The following is a 22,086-nucleotide window of genomic DNA, read 5'->3' as shown; positions in this document are numbered from 1 at the left end:
ATCAGTAGGTTGCCTTTTCGTTTTGATAATGAGTTCCTTCACTGTGCAGAAGCTTTTTAGTTTGATGTAGTCCCACTTGTTTTTTTTGCTTTTGTTTCCCTTGCCTTTGGAGTCAGATCCAAAAAAACATCGCTAAGTATGTCCACTTATCTCGATGGTAGTGATGGTTTCATGGGTGTGTACATGTGTCAAAACTTTTATATTGTACACTTTAAATATGTCAGGCTAACTACATGTCAATTATATGTGGATAAAGTTGTTAAAAAAGTGTGAATAAATGTCCAAGAAAATACAAAATACTAACTTAGCTCTTACAATGTTTCCTTTACTTGAAGGTGTACTATTCATCCGTCTGGAGTAAATAGGGAACTTCCTTCCTCCTCCTCCTTGAAATACTCTTAAGTATGCCCTGGGACACAGATGGAGGCGTGGGTGAAGGAGAGCACTCTCAGAGCTCTTCCTCAAGACTGAGAACGGGGAAGAGGCAGAGAGGATGAGTTTCCAAAGCAGCATGCTTTATTCCAATCTTTATAAGTTGTTTTTTTTCAAATGCCCAACATCGTTTTGTCCCTAACCCCTTTTATTTTTATTTTTAAGATTTTATTTATTTATTTATTTTTCCCCCAAAGCCCCAGCAGACAGTTGTATGTCATAGCTGCACATCCTTCCAGTTGCTGCACGTGGGACAGGGCCTCAGCATGGCCGGAGAGGCAGTGCCTCGGTGCGCGCCTGCCATTCGCGCCCGGGATCCGAACCCTGGCCGCCAGCAGCGGAGCACGCGCACCCAACCGCCAAGCCACGGGGCCGGCCCCTTTTATTCCAATCTTGAATACTCTAAGGCAGATACAGTTAGATAAGGCGTGCAGCCTTGACATCCATGTATCACATGGGAGAAATAAGGTCCTGCCACCTTCACCGTTTCTCACTGATGTTCTCCATGCTTTGCTCTCTTGGAACTCTCAGGAGTTTGGTGATCTTTGACAATAGTTGGGGAATGGAAAAGGTGAGGTTATTAAACAACAACTGCCATCCTTCCTGCTGCCCCACTCTATAATACAACTGAATTCTGAGCATCTCAACATGAGTCAAAGGACCCCATTTATAATGCCACACTGTCTACAACAGAAATATGTGTAAGAAAGGGATAGATGTGAAGCCCTACCCGGGTTCATGGTAACTTGTTCCAGGAGGAACTGTGGACACACATAATTTTAATTGTCTTCCTCCCCTTTTTTTGGGGCAGCCAGAGGGGTTTTACATCCCAGGACCTCCATAGTGATGAATAAATGACAAGCAATAGGATATATTGGAGTATATGAGGAAGCCATTTGATTTAAAACTAATTTGGCCTGTCCTTGTTTTTCCAGAAAGGCCTGACGTGGCCTGTTGAGCAGGCATTGTACATCTGCTTTAAACATTTACAATATCTCAAAGCCAAGAATGATGCCCTTAAAGATAGGGATGTGACTCTTCCCATTTTGGCATTTCTTTAAAGATAAGCATCTCTTCCCAGAAACTGAGGATTAATTACTGACCTGCTGTGTTCATCTTGTGACCACTGACCTGCTGACTGCTGACCTGCTGAGTTCATCTTGTAACCACTGACCTGCTGTGCCAGCAAAAGTATCCTGTGACTGTTGTAAAAGGGAGAGTCCTGTCATACGTGATGTATGCTCTTTGTTCCATATAAGCACTCTGTACACCCCACTTCTTTGGAGTGCTTCCTTTCTTCGTGAAGATACTCTCCTGGGCTAGATAGTCCTTAGGTTTGGCTCATAATAAACTCACCCCAATTTTAACTTATAGATTGATTATGGATTATTTGCATTGACAATAGTAATATTGCTAAGTGTGAGAGATGTACCTTTCATTTGTAAAGTGGGAAAAGGAAGCATATGAAGGGGGAAGTGGGAAAGCAGAACCCAGCCCCGACCTCGTGTCAGCAGGGGCCGTGTCAGATCCGTTTTAGGAAAGGCAGTACTTGTTTCCTTAAATATCTCACGGTGTGAACTTCTTGCACTCACGTGCCCTGATCTGAAGGCCTCTGATGCAGAGGGATGACCCTGGGCTTTTGAATTCTAGGCCCACCCTTTACCAGCTGTGCAATGTGTCAGGTGGGAGGAGTGACACCGACCTCGCAGGACTTTTGTGACAAGGAAACTGATTACAGAACAGGGCCTCACACCAAGTCTGGCAATACACATACACTGTTCTCGGAAAAATTCCTTTGCTTGTGTGTATGTGCGTGTGTGTGTGTGTGTGTGTGACAAACTGTTACCCAGGACCTCTGCCTCCTGGTTGGAGCCTGGGGCTCTGCAGCCACACAGCCTGGGCTCAAACCCAGCTCCACTGCTCGCCAGCTATTTGACCGTGGGCAATTGTTCTTCTGATGCAAAATGGAGCTAATAATAGATGCACTCTGGGTTTGCTGTGAGGGCTGAAGCATGGAAAGTGCTTAGAACAGTATCAGGCATAGAGCAAGCACCCAAAATTGTTATTGTTACTGAGCTAAGCATGGGGGGTTAAGGATTGTTTCTGCAATCTCAGTCACTGGTATGTCAAAGTAAATATGGAAAATATGGTCTTGAGCGTCACAAAAATTGCTTCAATGACAAAATTCCAAAATATACCCTAGTTTCCTTTGGGGAAATTATACCCGTCCAATAAATTATGCATGAAACCTCTCTGTTAGACCCACTGGTGAAAAACTGAAGTCTTCCATATTGGGTCTTCCCATCTCCATTTATCCAAACTTGAGAATTTCCCTCCTTCCTTTCATCCCTTCCTACATTGCCTCCTTTCTGCCTCTTACTTGCCGGAATTTAGAATTGAACAGGATCTTAAAGATCATCAGGCCCAGTGTTTCAATGTAAGAAAGAACTACAGGGTTGAATTGGGGCTCATCCATGTCAAGGGTGTGTGGTTTATGAGAAGTGAAGCAACGAACAGAAATGGGAAGGAGAGGCCAGTATGACTTGCCCTACTGTCACTCTCCTTGTCACTTTTCCCACCTGAGCAGAATCCCTGAAACTAACTCATTTGCTGGTGGACCCTAACGGTGCTAGTAACACAATAAGAAATCCACATTTGGGGCCGGCCCCGTGGCTTAGCGGTTAAGTGCGTGTGCTCCGCTGCTGGCGGCCCGGGTTCGGATCCCGGGCGCGCACCGACGTACCACTTGTCTGGCCATGCTGAGGCCGCGTCCCACATACAGCACTAGAAGGATGTGCAGCTATGACATACAACTATCTACTGGGGCTTTGGGGAAAAAATAAATAAATAAATAAAAATTAAAAAAAAAAAAGAAATACACATTTGGTAGCTGCCCTACTTCCTGGCACATAGCTAAAACCCTTGGAATCTCTGAAGTGATGTCTTTCTGTATTCTAGAGATGACTGGTGGCTGGGGGCTCCTGGATAGCCTCAGGATGGAGGGTGGTTGCTAGAGGAACCAACCATGGGATTAGAGCGTTGGAACTTCAGCTCCACTTCCCCAGTCTCCTGGGAGAGCAGAGGGTCTGGAGTTGAGTTAATCACTAATGGCTAATGATTTAATCAATCATGCCTGCATAATGAAGCTTCCACAAAAAATCCTAACTGAAAGCGTCCAGAGAGCTGAGCTTCTGGGTTGGTGAACACATGGAGGTGCCGGGAGGGTGGTATGCCTGGAGAGGGCATGGAAGCTCTGTGACCCTTCCGTCATACGCATTCCCATGTATCTCTTCCATCTGACTGTTCCTGAGCTGTCTCCTTTTATAATAAATTGGTAATCTAGTACATAAACTGTTTTCCTGAGTTCTGTAAGCCATTATAACAATTATAAAACCCAAGGAGGGGGTCACGGGAACCCCTGATTTGTATAGCCTTTTGTTGGTGAGAAGCACAGGTGACAACTTAGATTTGCAATTAACGTCTGAAGTGGTGGTGGGTGGGGAGGGGGCAGTCCTTTGGGACTGAGGCCTTAACCTGTGGGGTCTACTCTAATTCTGGGCAGTTAGTGTCAGAATTGAGTTAAACTATTGGTGTCTGCTGAGAATTGGAGAACTGCTTGATGTGGAAAAACCCACACATTTGGTGTCAGAAGTGAGTACTGAGTGTGGAGAAGAAATAGTTTTTTCCATTTAGGCTGGATAAAATAATTAAATTAATATGGAGATACTTGTCAGGAGCTAAGTCTTCACACCTGGACCAAGTAATTCTCCTTCTAGCTATCTTTTCAAGGAAAATAATCAGAAACTAAGGATAAATATACAACAATGTATTCCCCAGAATACATCTCCCCAGAAACAGCCTTAATGTCCAACAAAATTAAATACTTTAAAAAAATTTCCCTTGTTATGGGAAAATGTCATGATATAATGTTAAGGATATGAAACCAAAATACAGTTATGATCTGTTCTATATTAAAATCGTTTACAGCATGAAGTAAAAAAGGCACTATACTTTTCTGATTTTTAAAAATGAAGACTTTGGAATCTTCAAGAGAACAGGACTGTTTGGAAACTAATCCAGGAAGGTTAAGAAAAACTTTCCTCCAGAAAGTTAAAGCACGTTCATGATTCCAAGTTTTTCCAAGACTGGCCTCCCCACCACTTAACCAAGGATGTGCTTGCCTTGAAACTAAAAGAGGAAGGAAGTGCTTCCAGGTTTTAGTGATGGATCTGAACCTACCTCAAAAGCTTTTGTGGCTTGTTCTTTTGTTTCAAATTCCACAAAAGCAAATCCCTTTGGGTCTCCAGGAGACTTCTAAAGTGGTGGACTTACATAAACAACATTGCCACATTTCCCAAATACTTTCAATCCAGCTGTGATCAACATTTTTGGGAATTAACTCCTGTGATAAATTAGAAGCAGTATTAAATATGTAAGGATTTAATAACCATTGCCTTACTCAGAAGGTCAGTACATTTTAACTTGAATATTGAAAAAAACAAAAAACAAAATTGGAGCCGGCCCTGTGGTGTAGTGGTTAAGTTCAGCATGCTCTGCTTCAGCGGCCTGGGTTCGTGGGTTCAGATCCTGGGTATGGACCGACACCACTCGTCAGCCATGCTGTGGTGGCGACCCACATCTATAGTGGAGGAAGACTGGTACAGATGTTAGCTCAGGGCTAATCTTCCTGAAGCAAAAAAAAAAAAGAGGAAGATTTGCAATAGATATTAGCTTAGGGCTAATCTTCCTTAGCAAAAAAAAAAAAAAGATGACTTTGGGAGGGCTACAGAGGGAAGGAAAGGAAGAAGGGGAAAAACAGTGATCAGGCAACCAAAATGTGCCAGTTCATCACTTTATTCCATCATCACAAAATCCATGTGAGGTAAGCATAATTATCCGTCTCCTTTACTTTAACTATATATTTTTAATGGATGAGAACACAGGATTTCCAAGAGAGATGATGGAATTCCCACATCTCAGGGCTTGTTGGTGGAGGAGCGGGATTCAGCCCGGCCTGCCCCACTCCCTGCTCATGTTTCTTCCCACCACATCTTGCTGCCCAAATGCTCAGGGGGCTTTGGCTCCACTTCTAGTGCCATTGGAGTTTGATTAAAAACAAAACGCGGACCAAGTTATCACAAGTGCTTTCAATACACATTTATTTCAAAACCACAGCACAGTAACTCTAATGTCAACATAACCATATTTCCTAACTGAACAGGAGATCGCCATTCTAATGTGCATTCTCCACGCGAGCTCCCGCGCTGTGAGTAATGACTAGAACCCCCATCCTGAGCTAGGAGTTCTAAACCATTACACATTTAATTACCACTTTGGCAAAGCGAGACACATTACCATTTCTACAATGTAACAGCACAGAGATTTTCAACACATCTTTATTTTTCAGAATCTTCATTATTCACAATGCATAAAATGAAGCAGAGTTTTAAATAAAAAGCTACGCCAAAACACAGTTTCTTAAAAAGACCCAATGGAAAGGAAGGAAAATTGCATATGAACAATATTTACCAGTGCCTACAGCTGACATTAACTATAGTTTTAAAAGAATAAAAATATGCAAGACTTCAACATTTCCTTACAAAAGTACACTTGGCCATAAAATAAAAATCTATAAAACCCCAAATATTACAAAAGTAAAATGCAAAAAATTTTTTTTATTAAAATGTAATACAATCTTTACATGGTAAGAATTATTTAAAAAACGCACAGAACACTTGGTAAGTTGTGATGAGTGTCAGAGGGGAATCCGTTACACACACTCATGTTTTGACAGTTGCATAGACCCACCAGGTCACAGAGCCGGGCCAGCAGACACGCACAGCCCCCAGCACCAAGTCTCCGTGCCAGCAGATTTTAAGCCCCCTCCCTGCCCCCGTTCATATTTGCAGCATGTCTCGTGCCGGGAGAAGAACGTTTGCCCAGGCACATGGGGTGTCACAGGAGGAGGACCACCTGCTGTCAAGGAGCCTGTATGTCACTTGAATCTTAGTGCTGCTATTTTAAAATCAGGTCCTGGAGCTGGGAGGAATCTGAAGAGATCATCTGGTCTACCCTCAGTCCCCTGGGACAGTCCTGACCCATTCGCTTACTCAGAGCCCCAGAGGCAGGGGGCCTACCGCAGCAGTTTCAGCCAAAAACCATTCCCAGGGTGGACCTGGATCCCAGCAGGAAAGGACTTTGTTCTTCTATAGACTAAAAAGGAGTCAGGGGCTTCAGTGCAGCCTGGGACTGAGAGGAGGGAAGAGGAGAGGGCATGAACGGCAATGAGAGTCAAGGCCAACAGGGAGGCCCAAAGTTGAGAGAAGGGTCATCTCCAGGAAACCTGGGGAATGGGGGTGGGAGAGGCCTGTTTGGCATGCTGGGCCCCCCAGTGTGGATTGTGATTGCTAGGGGACTACTGCAGGCTCCTGCACCAGCAGCTGCCTCTGCTCTGTGTCTGCAGCCATCCGACCTCTACTTCCTTCTACCTGCTGTCCCGGCCTCTGCCTGCCTTCCTGCTCTGACTGTCATGTGGTGCAGAGCCACGAAAGCCAGAGAACTCCGAATGGTGTAAAGTTAGACCAAAGACACTGTGGCTTGAGAACAGAAGGAGAAAAACAAAGAGCTTGGGCTTTCAGACAGTGATTTTGGTTGGACAGGCTTTCTGGCTCGCTTCCAGGAGTGTGACTGAGCGGGTAGAGGCAGATGGGAAAGTATGAATGGACTAAGAGATGGTAACTTCACTTGGATCTAAGTCTACTTGGACTACCCAAGATTTCTTTGCATCCAAGAATTGGTATGAAAAGTAATGACTCTGGCAAGGTGCACGAAACACAACAGGGTATTGAAGACATGCCTTCAATTACAGAACATTCCTTTGCAGGAGGGAAGGGAGGGGGGCTTGTGAAAGTTATACACTTTTGAATAAGACACAGCTCCTCTTGGGAGGTGGTGGGTGTCTGGATTCCCACTGCTTTCCCAGAGCAGACAAGAACCTCCACTATGCTAGACAGGGCATCTGTGAGGGCGGGGTTCCCAGATGGCTGGCTCCGCCTTCTAGCATTCCCACATGCTTTGGAGTGTGAAGTGTGAAATATGGAGACTCTTTCCCCACCCTCAGCTCCACAATTCCTCTTCATTTGAGGTCCTCTGCCCTGATTGGTTCTGCCTGTCTCCCCTCCGCCACTCTCTTTCTTGACCACCTCTCTCCTGCCTCCATTCTTTGAAAGCAAGGACTTCTAAGTGCAAACGGGGTGGCTCTGGAACAGATGACAGGGAGGGTGTAGAATCTCCATCTCTCGAGAGCTGAAAAAGCAGTTGGCCAGACACGCCGCAGGCAGGATGTGCCTGGTGGCAGGAGGGTGGGCCAGACGACTCAGTGAAAATGAGCCAGTTTTGGGGTTCTGTTCTCCAGAATCTGCTTCCACCACAACTCTCTGCCTCCAAACCTCCGTCTCCACTTTTGCTCAGCAGACATATTGACAAATGCCTATAGGCCTGGCTTTATCTCACTAACTCTTCCACTGGGGTCTCCTTACATGGCCCCATCTCCCTCTTGCTAGAAGACTCTCGCCTCTGCCTAATCCCATGTCTGAATGAACACTAGCAGATCTGAAATCTTTGGAAGCTTGTTAGCTTTCCCTAAAACCTTTCCATGTTTTTTCAAGGCATCAAAACAGATTTCTCTGCCTTTCCCTTCAAAGGCTGTCCAGGGGCATTTTTTACTCTGTGAAGCTTACACATAACTGTACATTGATTAGGGGCAAGCACGGATTTTTAATGGCCCAAGAAAACAGGATTTAGAACATTTAGAACTCTTTTCCAAATAGAGTAAGATCCCATAGACAGTTGTAGAAATAAGCTACAAAGCTTCCAACAGCCTTTTGGGGTGTTGCTAGCTTTGAATTACAGTTTTTATGAATGGACTCAGAATACGCATCGCTCCGAGGGCCAGGATGCTGTCTTATTTGCATCCTCAGTGCCTAGCCTGGTGCTCAGCATGCAACAGGAGCCCAAAGTTAGGCGAATTATGAGATCCAGCTTCTTGCAACCCAGTTTTTTTTTTTTTTTAATATGATCTGCCTCTCCCAACATTTAATATCAGCTATGATGAAATCACTGCCTGACTTTATCTTAGAATGTTCCATATCTTCAAATTTTATTACAAAGTATTCAGAAGGAGAAAGAGCACAGTCTGCTATAAGATATAAGAAGCAATTTTGTAAGAAAAAATTAAAGTTTAAAAAAACATGCAATAAATTTCAGGACCTAGATAACAAACAATTTACTGGTAAAGAAATATTGAAAAAAGAGTGAACAGGTACAGGAATCAATAACTGGTTCATTAGAGTAACCTTTCCCCCAATTAGATGGAAGGACACACAGCAACAGAATGTAGCATGAGTTACCCACGCCTGAGGGTCTATAGTAAGCTTGAAAGACAACAAATATAGAGGGGCTTCTCTATTCTGAGACAAAAGAGGGTGAAATGTCAATCGACGTTTTTTTCCCTCAAAAGGACAAGGGTAACTGTATTTCTTTGGGACACAGAGCAAGGATTCTGGGGTGCAAGTTGAAAGGACAGTGGGGTTATGGGGAGAGGGACGGCTCCATTGGAGACATCTACTTCCCTTACTAACATGATTTTCTCAGCAATAATTTATTGAGAGCAGTGCAATGGGAATTAGTGAGTTCAGGGAAGGACTGGGAAGAAAGACAACCCCAACACACACCCTCCATTTTAGCTGGGTTCCACTGGGCAAACCCCGTTCTGCCTACGGCAGATGAGGTGAGATCAGTCACCTATCATGACTTTTCCTCTGAGTCACAGACCTAAACAGAAATAGGCAGTTATGTGTGTAGGTCAAGAAAGTGATTTTGTTTGGGACTTGTGGATGCAATTTAGTAAGATGTAAGCAGAATTTTCCTAATACTTAGTTTTTGTAAGCCTCCAATATGATAGATTTCTGGTGGGGAGGGAGGTAAATTTGGAACTGGGGACATTTGTAGTAAATAAAATCATCTCCAGCACTAAAATATACCCTTTTTAGCATTCTTGGGGTTTCTGCAAAGGCTTAGGAGGCCAGGATTTCACTAGCGAGGCATCAGGTATGGCTTAGGTTTACCCACAGGCGGGGAGACCTGAAGGGCTTCCACAGTCTCTAGCCCTCAAAGTAGCCCTTCTCCATCTGGCTGGCTGGTGTCTCCAGTTCTAGCATTAGAAATCCTTCCTTTTGGTGTTCAGTCTTGTTCTTTGTTAAAATTCAAACTTCTTTTAGAAAGGAGACTCACAGGGTCTTATGAGGATGTGCATCTTAGCGTGTATGCATTTGTTAAATTTTGTCTTCAGAGGAAGGTGGAGGAGCCAACAATATTCCCAGTTTTCCAAAGGAACAGTAACCCATTCCCCAGCCGTGGAATGGCGGTAAGGTTTGGGATGCCTCCTGCCAAAACTGATTCGATGCTCCCAGAGACACAGGTTCTATGATGGAAATTTCAATGGAACAGAATATCCTCTCCCTGGAATCAGTTATGGTTAATGATGATATGAGAAAAATATTTGGGTTCCTGCTATGCATAATTATTTGGGAAACTGTCATTGTTCCTTTTAATTAAATGTTAGTTTGGGAGAGTATTTGTTTTTTACAATCTGTCTAAAAGGTCCTTTTGTTTTCTGATTCTCTTTCACAGGCACACAATGCACACATAATTACTCTGTATACAGAATGAATAAAAGGAAGAATGAACAAAAGAATAAATGGATATGATGGACAGTCTGAGAGCTTCCATAACCGCCGGCACCTATAACACATAACTAACAGGGCCTTGTAGAAGCTCCTCGCTTGTTCAAGAAGATAACATATAACTGGAAGTCCTGGTGGTAAGGTACCACACTCATGTTTTCTACTTCTGTTGGGTGTGACCAATAGGTGCAACACTTTTCAGCAAAAAGGAAAATCTACGGCAACCCTCCTATTCTAGAGGTGAGGATGCTGACGTTCAGAGAGAACAGGTGACTTGCCCAAGGCCCCAAGGGTGCTCAGCAGCTGCACTGGAGACAGAGACTGAGGCCCAGGGCTCCTGATTCCCAGGCTGGTCTTCTTTCGGTTCATTTCTCCCTCGGAAAGCTTTTGTGCCCACATTAGTCTCAAGGAAGACTTGTTTACTAACACCTGGGTGTAGATCCGACCTTGACAGGCTGAACCTCTGCTCTTACTCTGTAAAATATCTGCACAGCTCTATTGGCAGAATTTGGCCATGTAGAGATGACATCATTGCAAAGCAACTTAAAATTCTTTGGTGCCATACTCTAGACATGTAAGTTTGAGGATCAGCTTTCGCATCTGACCTGACCGATCTGCACCAATTTCTACAGGTGCAGACCCACTGCTGACTCGTGATGAATCAAACCAAAGGACAGGTTCCTGGTTTGGCCTGATTCCGGTGAGCAAACGAGGCTCTCAGACCTGGCTCCCAGGATGCTACCTCACCATCAGATGGCAGATTTTCTCTTATAGCATTTCATATATATAAAGTCCTTGGGGAAATAAACTGCACCTGCAGCTTATCCTATCACAGACACTGAAAAAGCCCTTTCTTGTTGAATGTGTGTGCAGAGTAATATCCACGTGTTCATGTTCAGGGATTCACAGGAGGGGGGCTCCCTCACAAATGGAAACCTAAAGGTGCCAGCGAGCTCTGTAGTTTTAGACTGCGTGTACTTCGGTCATTCGCTAATACTTAAATAAGAACGGACCTGCATTTTTGAACTAGAAGAGACCTTAGGGAACATCTTTGTTCACTCCCTCATTTTAGAAATGTGGATAAATGAGAAATGAAGTGACCTGCTCAAGGTCCATCAGCTGAAGACACCAGGCCTGGGACAGGAGCCAGGCCCTCGGGCTCCTAGGCCAGGGCTCTTTCTGTGTCCTCTCGACTCTGGCTCATGGAGAAACCAGCCAGTCTCCTCTCTATACCGGCAACCCAGAAAATCTGAGCTCGCTTCCCAGCATCGTCAGAAATAAGGAAGAAGATGCAACCAGAAAGGGGAAAGCTGGACGGGAAGGAGGGCAGGAAAGGAAGAAGTGACCAAACGCAGCCACATTCTTGCCCTACTGCAGTTCATCGGTTTACTGGAAGCTTGAAAGTCAGGACAGCTAAGGAAGGCGACCAGGAAAATAGTAAGGATTACCAGAATCTTCATTAGCTATTATTTTTAAAAAATGGAATCGCACAAGCTTATTCTCTCGCCTTTCTGCTGTCTACAGGACCGCGTGCCTCTGCTGAGACAGGGAGTCACGGAAATCCTGTCAAGGAAATCTATTTGGACTTTGGGGTGGGTCATTCACTTTCTTCTCTCACAGTACATGGACCTTCGTTGGTGGCATAAAAACAGAAACTGTATTTCCAATAAGGAAAACAGGGTATTGCACATTGGAATTTACCTTTAAACTTTAGAATATGATAGAGCTTGACGGTACACAACCAGGTCTGTGAAATGTCTCTATTAACCACTGTGACATCTGATACAGACTCATCTGGGAGAGAAATGAGGTTCTCAGAAACTCCTGCTTCTGCCCAAAAAGTTAATGCCAGCGTGGTTTAAGAAACAGCTTCCTAGATGACTTGATTTTAAATCCACTCTAAGTTTTTATACATACATATGCAAGTGCATAGAAAGACTTCTGAAAGGATTCACAGGGGTTACCTCTGGAAAGGAGTCTGGATTAGCCAGCACGTGTGTCTGGAGGTAGACTTCACTTTATATTTCAGTACTGGGTATTTTATTATAGGTATATATTCATGTATTCCTTGCTTAATTTTCAAAAATTTAAAAGAAATGAAAAAAATTCACTTGAAAAAATTTATTTCTGGTTAACACATTGCTCACTTACGGAAAGGATGCTGGTCTGGGAGTGGGTGACCTGCTAAAACCTAACTGTGGCATTTAACCTACAAGGTCCTCTATTTACTTATTTGTAAAATGAAGTGTCTGGATTAGACCATCTCTTTGAGTCTCTGATCCTTCTGGGTAAATGGGAAGAAAGTCAGCCTGCATTAGAGGAAGTCTAAAATCCTGGTAAGTAGAAGTATCATTTTCTAACACTAAGGTAAATTAAAAGGGTCTCCAAGGCATCCTTGCCACTTTGGTCAAGACGGCAGAAGCCTCCCTTGTAGACCAGAAGCGCCAGGAGGGAGCCCTGGGAGCGCTGTGGTGTGGGGCTGATCTTCTCACATCCCCTTTGGAGCCCCAACCCTCCCAACGTACCAAGTCCAGCATGTTAGAGCTAAAATAGTTCGATGTGTTTTTATCATTTTACCAAAGTTCCTGAAATGAATTCCACGCTTTGTTTCATTTTTCAACTGTTTAAAAAAAATTTAATTCTCCCTTGTTGAAGGAAAGAACAGCTAGGGTGGGGTAACTTTTTGCTCTCTCTCTGAGTCTGGGCTGAGATGGAAAGCTGTCAATTGAGGCCTACCAGGTCCCAAGGCATGACAGAAAGACTATATATGGCAATTTAATCAGTCCACACTCTAAAATGCAACAAATAACAACTATAGGAACTTGTTAGAGACCTTTGTTATTCCCATTTCTGGCAAATATTCTGACTTAGAAGACTTGGCTGTGAGAGGAACCGTTTATCTTCCTGGAGTGCACGGATTCACTTATGCTCTGACCATGCTGGCATCCTGTCCAGCAGAGGGAAGACTGGGTGTGTGGCCTTATTACTAGTCAGCAATGAGACCGGATTTTCGGCCCCGGAGCTTAGGGAGGGGCTGAGGGTGAGAAGCCTGTGCCAGGAAGTCAGCTCAAGGAAGTGGAGATCTAGGAGAGTCCCAGGGATGGAGCTGAGGTCAGGTTCATGCGAGGGTTCAGAAGGCGGAGGTACTGGGCAACAAGGACAAGTGAGAGCCTCAGAAAACTGTTAAATGAAGCAAGAGGCTAACGTTGTTTCAGTCCTGACCAAGAACGAACTTAAATTGTTTATAAAAAGAAACATGGTTCAGGGAAGAGATTTAGGGCCACGTTATCGCCTGTACTCTCTGCCCCTGGCCAGAGGAGATACCTCAAGGGTCTCTTAAGGGCCTCGGTGTTAGTTCCTAGAGGTCACTTCCTAAGTTTGAGGTCCCAACTGTACCGGGAGGACACCTGAAAAGCAATGAGCACTCAGAATGGCCAAGAAGATGTCTGCTCACTGAGCAGGCAACTTACCTCTACTGGGTACAAAGTCTCAATGGATATTGCTAAAAGAACACCCAAAAATCTCACTCAGTTTTGTTCTTCTAAGATGGTCCAACACTTTCCCCCAAGCATTGCTTATATTTCCTAACAGACTAGTAAACTGTTTGATAGTACAGAAATAATTCCTAACAGACTAGTAAACTGTTTGATAGTACAGAAATAAACTTTATCTTGTCCCTTTCTGTATGATTATAATTCCAAATTAAAGTGGAATTCTACTTTTCCTATACTTATAAAATAGGTCTGATCAAATTCCTTAGAATCTTTTATATATTTCTTTTTTTTTTTGGGAGGAAGATCAGCCCTGTGCTAACATCTGCCAATCCTCCTCTTTTTTTTTCCGCTGAGGAAGACTGGCCCTGGGCTAACATCCATGCCCATCTTCCTCTACTGCATATGGGACACTGCCACAGCATGGCTTGACAAGCGGTGCGTCGGTGCGCACCTGGGATCCGAACCAGCGAACCCTGGGCCGCCACAGCGGAGCGCGCACACTTAACTGCTTGCGCCACCGGGCCGGCCCTATATGTCTTTTTTACTATGGCACTATCTTCATATCACAGCTTTTTCACTTGCTTGATAATATGGCATAATCACAGTAATGCCTGAACTTATTATTTCAGGGACAAATGTGGAATTAATGTGATTTTTAACGTTAATTTAAAGCAAATTTACTGTGCATTTGCATTTGATCTTGAGTTTTAAATGAAGCTTGTACTTAACGCAAACAGTAAGATGAATGCCTAGATTTTAGTAAAAATAATAGTAAAAAACGCTAATTAAAAGACAAGTAGATGGGAATTTAATCTCTTCAATTTAAAATCTCTTAGCTTGAACCCCTCATTAGAAAGGCTTCATAAAAAAACAAGCTGTAAACACTCTCAATAATTAAACATGAGTATATGATCTATGATAAAACTTGGGCCTTAGGGCATACATGCTTAAATACACAAAATTATACTTGATTCCCTCTCGTTATTTTATTAGCTCCATCCTCCAGTGAAATGCATGTGTGTGTCTAATTGTCTTGTTCTTATACCTCCACTATGGACCATATTAAAAAATGCTTCTTCCCACAGACTGTGAAGTATTCATTGATAAGCCACAGGGAACTTACACGATAACATGTCCTTACCAATTAATAATGCTGTTGACTTGGTTTATGAGGACTGAATTATTCATCAGAATCTTTTTTAGTCATGTCACTGAAAGCTAAGATTGAGAAATATTAGAGCACCAACAGGAGAGTGATGAAGAAAATAGAATGATTTTACTTAAAAACCAATCACTTCAATTTAATGCCTGTACTTTCCACACTCAACAATGGCAGTTTACTCTTAAGCCCCATCGTTTCTGAACATGGAAGGGTATTCAGGAACACCCCAAAACATCCAAATTAAGCAGCAATTCTGTGAGGTAGAAGCAAACACTGCTTTGGGAGTCAAAAGATGTGGGTTTTAGTTAGTTCCACTTTTGTCACTAACTAGGATTGTGACCTTCAGCAAGATCTTTCACCTCTCTGGGACTGTTTCTATAAACACTAAAATGAGGGCGTGGAATGGAGGGTTAAGATTTCCTTCCATTATAAAATTTAATTAGGACTCCATAACGTTTGTCTAGAAAGTGCAAAGACAGTAGCTGGTCTATTTGAAGCATGCTAGAAATAAAAACAGAAAGTAGAAAAATATGATTTGAAATATTCAGGTAAATAAATAATGTGTAATCCTGCTCCCAGCCCCAAAGCCTTTTGGTTCTCTTCCGATCAGGTTTGGTATAAGAAATTTTGATCACTTCGAACAGCTGCAGTTTGTGATTGGAACAATTATGTGGTGGAGGGTAAGCACATATCAATACGAGATAGAGGGACTCGTCTCATGTATGCTAAAAACAACGGCTGGTGTCTGGTATGATGCAAGAACTTTTAATCACTACACACTTGGGAGGTCTTTGAACTAACCGGTCATTTAGGTAATATTTTTTAAGTGTTATTCTTTACTTTGTGTTAAAATTAGAATTAACTATAATTAAAATGTTCTGTATCAGAAGTCTTATATAGCAGAATTTTATACAGCAACGTCCTCAACCACAAGAGTTCTGACTAAAACCAAATATGTCATCATTCTTCCCTCTCCTTTCTAAACAGGAAGGGGTGGTGGTGATTTTAGCACCTGGGTCATAGACTACTGATATCTGTAGTGTCTGGCTCTCAATCATCTTCAAGAATTCTGCTTTACTTTTATTTTATTTAAGAAGAATGACAGAGTTAGTTGGAACTAAGCCTAGCTGTCATAGCTTTTATTCTTCTCTTCAGCAAGTTTCTTAGTTTTTTCAGTTCACACTGTTAAGTTAGCAAGTTGGTTATAAAGGGGGGTGATTTACCGGTGACTGAAGACAGGTGTTAAATCTGAGGGTTTTCTCACTTTCCAAGTTGCACAATTTAGGATCTTAGAAGAAGGCTTGGCAGTACTAGAATCCTCCTCTAGGACTGAGGTGAGTTAATGCATAACCTTGAACTTACTAAGGGGGAAAGGACGGGTATTTGGGACTAGGTGTGATGGTGGGTGTACATGTGTAGAAATGAGAGGAATTAAGTGCTGACTACCTCTCCTTAACCAGACTTTACCATCTTGGCTAATAGAAGAAGCTGGCTTGCACTCTACCTGCCCAGAAAAAGACAAATAAAATATATATTTAGCCAACAATGAAGATACAATTTCAAGTGAGGAAAAAAGGAGAGGGGGTTGGAGGAAGCTGAGAATAATGAAGGTAAAGTATTATTCTTGACTTTTGGGAAAATGTTTGGTTTTCCCGTGTGAGGCGAATTCACATGTAAATGTAAATAGTGTTAATATCACAGTCCCACCAGAGCATATTTTATGTCACAGTGAAATACATATCTGAGAGCTGTCCAATGAGTAACTGCTATTTTTTAAAAAGCCATCATCCATAGAAAGAAAACAGGTACTGGCAAAATACTGCCTTCTCAGATATGCTGACTCCATATAGAATTGAATATTTTACAACCTGAACTGAAACACAAAAATGTAATTCAGAAATCACTCAACAAATTTGAAAGTTTCAATGTTATAAATTGTTATTTTCAAACAAGGGTCATTTAATAAAATGTAACCCTGCTAAAGAATAGCTGGTGGTGGCCTTGACATCCCCTGCCACCATATATATATATATATATATATATATATATATATATATGTATATATAGCCTATATATATATATATATATATATATAGGCTGAAGACACAGAATGTTCTGTGTGACTCGTCATTTCACTTTTAACAAAGTGCTAAGTCAGAACGGAATTACATTTTTCATACACTATTTAATGCGACCATATTAAACATTTAGTCACCTTTAATATAATTATTTAAGAGCCTAGTAGATGAAATTATATTTCACAGAAACAAGGATAAGCTGAGATCGAGACACAAGGTACGTGCTCTGAGTCACTGCAGAGCATGTGATCACCATAGTAAGGATGGCCAAAAGTTTCCGACCTAATTGAAACTAGGGAGTCATATAAGAAATGGCTTTATTAGAAAACATGTAGTGTACATGTGGCTAATTTCTATCATCGATATACCTCTTGGAATTAAGATCTGATACAAGGTTTAAACTTCTCCAGAAGTTAGTGGCATTTCTTCCTATTCTGAGGTGTAGCTTAGGGAAGGAGTTACCATCACGTGATAGGCACCCTTTATTTCTTTTCATAATCACAAGTAATCACTCAGTAGTTTAGCACTGGCACACAACAGAGAGGGCATTATTTAGGTAGTGCTTTACGTGTAGGCATCACATTTCCAACCCAGCATCCGGCACCAGTGTGCCATTTATAGAGTTTAAAAATCCCCTATTATCACTCAAGTCCCACCTTATTATTACCTAGCAGTAATTAAATTAATGTGATCATCTGTAACCTAACAAAACCTCTGAATGAAGTTTCTCTCTTCTTTTTTTTTCCTGTTAGATGTGCAATTCCAAGCAAATGTGCAGTATGCAGTATTGATTTCCAGTCTCTGTTTAAACTCCTTCAGGTCTGTGCTATTAAACTGAGACAACCACATCAAGATAGAGTCTGTCATAGGATTCCCTGAAGCACAGAATGAGGAGGAGACTGAGCAAACACGACCCGGGAAGGCACCAGTTGAACCAAGACAACTCTGCAAGACAAAAACATGCAGTTGTAAGCATTCATGTGTCACCAGCTGAATACCACCTGTATGCCAGGAGCAATCTGCTCTGCATTCCAAAAGCACTTACGATAAAGGCGCCCTGGAAGGCCTGAAAACTGGCTTTCAATAAGCAGGGACAATCTGGAGTCTCAGTGATGCGTGCGATATATCACAGGGCTTTCATGTGGAATATCTTTAATCAATATTGTTAATAACTTTTCATCAATTTAATCCACCTTGACTTTGGTGGCAAAAAAAAAAACCTATTACTTCAAAGAAAAAACCAATCATCTTTAAACGCTAGTTTGTTAACTGTTTTCTAAGTGCCCTCTATCACCATCACTCTTGTCCCTGTTTAGAAATATCTGATGGAAGAGAAAGACGAATAAGAAAATCACCTGAACTTTGAGATAATACTTTAAAATTTTTTTGCATAGAAATAGCTAATTTTCAGCAAAAACATCAAGTAGCAACCACTGTAAAACAGATTAGAAAATATATTAAAAAAATAAAGGAAAACATAAACAAATTAATCCTAATTCTACCCTCAGAGAAACCACTGTGAATATTTTGGTTTATTTCTTTCTAGTCTTTTTTTCCCACTAGCATAAAGGGTTACATATGATGCCAATTATCAGAATACCTGTGGGAATCACTTAAACAAGCAATTCCATTGTTATCTGACTTAATGGTTTATCAAGAACACGTTTCTTCAAAAATGCTCGCTCATGAGTTCAGGACTCTCCAATAGGTCAGCCCTGGGCCCCCGGCTACCAGCGACCCCCAGCTCCAGTGGCCCGTGTGCTGTGCCCATGTTCAGCTTCCTTCTACCCTGACCCCCCCTGTCAGTCAATCCTGAGGCTTTGGGTGCAGAAATGAGCAGCTTCTTGGCATAAAGAGGTTGGTGGTGGTGGTGGTGAGGATAAATTCTCTAGTTGAATATCCATTTAGCAGTTTCAATTAAAAAACCAACAAATGAGAGAAATAAGTTCTCTGGAACATTTTTTTTTCTTTGGGCATGGCTACAGGTTTATATTTTCCCTTTGTTCTTCTACAGAATGCTAACACTGCCTTAATCTTCAAAAATCATCCTAAAGATTTCCACACTGCTGCTTTAGTTTAATTCATAATTCATATGGCTAAAAGAGCATTATGCTCAGGAATGGAAATCAGAAAACCACCCAGTAAGAAAAGGTGCTGAAATACCTTTTTTTTCTGTAATATGCTCACAAAAGCAGCCTCCCCACCTCTCAATTTCTACATTTAAAAAGTCAGACATGCTTTCTGAGCATGTAACAAAGATGTATATTTCAGTGGTATTTTCATGCAAAGCTGTTTTCTGTGGGTTACTTAGATTGATTGTAATCTCAACACTCAGAAAGGCTGTGACCTCTGGGATCCTGTCTTTATTCTGATTTTGCCTGCAATGACGCACCAGGCATTTTCTGCTTTTATGTTAACCATATAGCCTCTGGATTCTGATGATAATTTTAATAGGCAAAAAGAAGCAGTAAAAAAATGAGAGAAAAAGCAGTAGAATAGAGACAATAGCATACTGTTTGTATTAAATGAGCATTGTGACTTGAAGGTCGAATTTTAAGCAACAGCTAAAGGAAAGTATGGTATTGACAAAGTGATCTACAACAATGACATTTTCTTTCTTTTTTGTTTTTTGTGAGGAAGATCAGCCCTGAGCTAACATCCATGCCAATCCTCCTCTTCTTGCTGAGGAAGACTAGCCCTGGGCTAACATCTGTGCCCATCTTCCTCTACTTTATATGGGACTCCGCCACAGCATGGCCTGACAAGCGGTGCCTCGGCGCGCGCCCAGGGTTCCAAACCTGGGCCGCCAGCAGCGAAGCGTGCACTTAACCACTAGGCCAATGGGGCTGGCCCCAGCAATGACATTTTCTAAGCCTTAGAGATTATATTTCACGGGGAGCTAGAGCAATACACATGTAGCAATAATCAACTTGTCCTTGTTCTCCTTAAACCTAGAAATCAGTCAAATATTGCCAAAGCAGACCTTTCACTTCATCAGAGTTGTAAAATGATTCCTTCTACCTAGGTTCAGATGAAATCTCTAAAAATGCCTCATGATCGCTCCCTGGTTTGTTGGCTGGTTTTCACTATTGCGCCTCTCTCCGAAAAGTCAAGTCTACCTTTCGGTAAGTTCAGTTGTCAATCAACTACAAGTGTTTTCCGAAATTACCTGCCTGTTCAGAAAGCAAAAGGTCCGAGACGGGAACCTCTACATTTTCACACTGAAAACCGTTCACGTAAACCCCAGCTTAGGTGCCCTACTAAGCAGGAAAGGGCTTGCTTAAACGTTTAATTGGACTTAGCAGAAGCAAAGTCAACTGCTGTCCCTTCTGAGCCTGGTGCCATATGACGTAATTGAACCAACAGAGTCCTGATCCACTGAAATCTTCTTATTCTTGCCCTTGATAATACCTCTTAAAGTGAGCACATTTTCCAACATTCTTTCTCTTTGCCTTTCACTAGAAAAGACATAAATCCACACGCTACGACTCCACAATTGGCCTCTATATTTCTGCCGGCTCTCTATCACCTACTGTACTGTAACCTGAGTACTCTCTTTGCCAATTTGCAATTAGACAGGTGCTATATTTTACTCAGTAAAGTGGGCTCTGCACCAAATGGTGACGCTCTGTTGGGACTGAACTAATTAGGATTTTGCTCATCCTCTCATCTTTTTCTTCCAGAAGCACTATTATACTTTCACCTTATCTTTCCTTTCATTGATGCCTTGATTTCGGTTTCCACCACCTTCAAGTACTTGTCTGGTTCCAGATACCACCCTCCAGAACCAACCTTCTACAGGCATACCTCTTTTTATTGCGCTTTGCTTATTGTGCTTCACAGATATTGCGTTTTTTTAAACAAATTAAAGGCAAGACCCTCCACCAGCAAAAAGATTATGACTTACTGAAGGCTCAGATAATGGTTAGCACTTTTTAGCAATAAATTATTTTTTAATTAAGGTCTGTACAGTGTTTTTTAGACACAATGCTATTGCACACTTAACAGACTACAGTAGAGTGTAAACATAACTTTTATATGCACTGTGAAACCAAAAAATTCATGTGACTTGCTTTATTGCAATATTAGCTTTATTGTGTTGTCTGGAACCAAACCTGCAATAACTCTGAGGTATGCCTGTACTTCCTTTGGTGATTTAACCAAAATTATGGTGATTTAACAAAACTGTCTCCACTCTCACTCAAGAGGAGCCAGCTGACACCATGATTTCACAGTTCCAGGCCCTGTTCCTTTCTTTTCACGTTAATTACCCAATAGATCTGACCATCACATTGCATTATCGTACTCCTTAGATATAAAATCACTTCTCACTAGGCCATGTCCATTGAACCTGTTCTGGTAACCACCAGTCAAGGCCTCCCACCTCAGCCAGGCCCCTGAATCTTCTGAGCCACAATGCAGCCTCATATTCATGGCCAGCCACTTCAAAATGAAAGGACTGAGGGAAAAACCTTTAATGCTTTTAGCCAAAACCTGCTGCAAAGCTTCTAGAAAAAAAAAAAACAGACAATACACACTTCAGAACAAGGTACAAACTATAAAACAGAACATTAGAATACATTTCAGAGTATATAAAGAATATAATGGCATTCCCAAAATGATTCTGTATGTGAAGTTATTAGAATAGAGCGTCACAGAGCTGTCTGAAACAACTTGCTGAGGTTCTCAAAGCAAACAGTACAGGAAGCAACTCAGTTCTAGAAATACGCTTATATTAGGGAGCAAGTAACAATTTTTTTTTTGAAAGTGACCTTGAGAAACCCAAGTCAAAAAAACTCTAAGAAACTTCTCACACTGTTCCAGGTACTCAAAGCAGAATCAAAACAGGACATGGGAGACCCTGTGACCCAGGGCTCCAAATAAGCCAGTGGCATTGGCAGCCTGTTTGACATTCGCCATCAATGACGGCCATGACCATAATCTGCAAGCATATCACCAGTGGAGCCTTTCTTGCTGGACAAGCCATTCTACTGCGGTCATTCTGGGGTTAGTCTGTACAGCCCTGGAAAATTATCTCTGATATAATCACCTACCAGATAGCACACTGTGGGGAAAAAAACTCTAGTAAGGAAGTTTAGTACTTCTTTGAGAAGTAACCAAAAAACCCACAGATTTTTATGATGATAAAAATCAGGCCTTTCAATTGTGTAAGTAAC

General features: G+C 42.0%; 1 protein-coding gene across 1 annotated transcript in view; it reads right to left on the bottom strand.

Moving 5' to 3' along the window:
• Positions 1 to 17,209: 17,209 nt before the first annotated feature.
• The window catches only part of SLC49A4 (solute carrier family 49 member 4), a 69,638-nt gene continuing 64,761 nt past the window's right edge, over positions 17,210 to 22,086 (bottom strand). Inside the window, exon 9 of the mRNA XM_058555923.1 lies at positions 17,210 to 17,854. Within this exon, the coding sequence (XP_058411906.1) occupies positions 17,739 to 17,854 (116 nt within the window). The 3' untranslated portion in view covers positions 17,210 to 17,738. The remainder of the gene's footprint in view (positions 17,855 to 22,086) is intronic.

The sequence above is a fragment of the Diceros bicornis genome, chromosome 15 (genome assembly GCF_020826845.1).
Source record: "Diceros bicornis minor isolate mBicDic1 chromosome 15, mDicBic1.mat.cur, whole genome shotgun sequence".
NCBI lineage: Eukaryota > Metazoa > Chordata > Mammalia > Perissodactyla > Rhinocerotidae > Diceros > Diceros bicornis.
The sequence above is the reverse complement of the archived record's forward strand: the minus strand, read 5'-3'. Positions and strand labels throughout refer to the sequence as shown.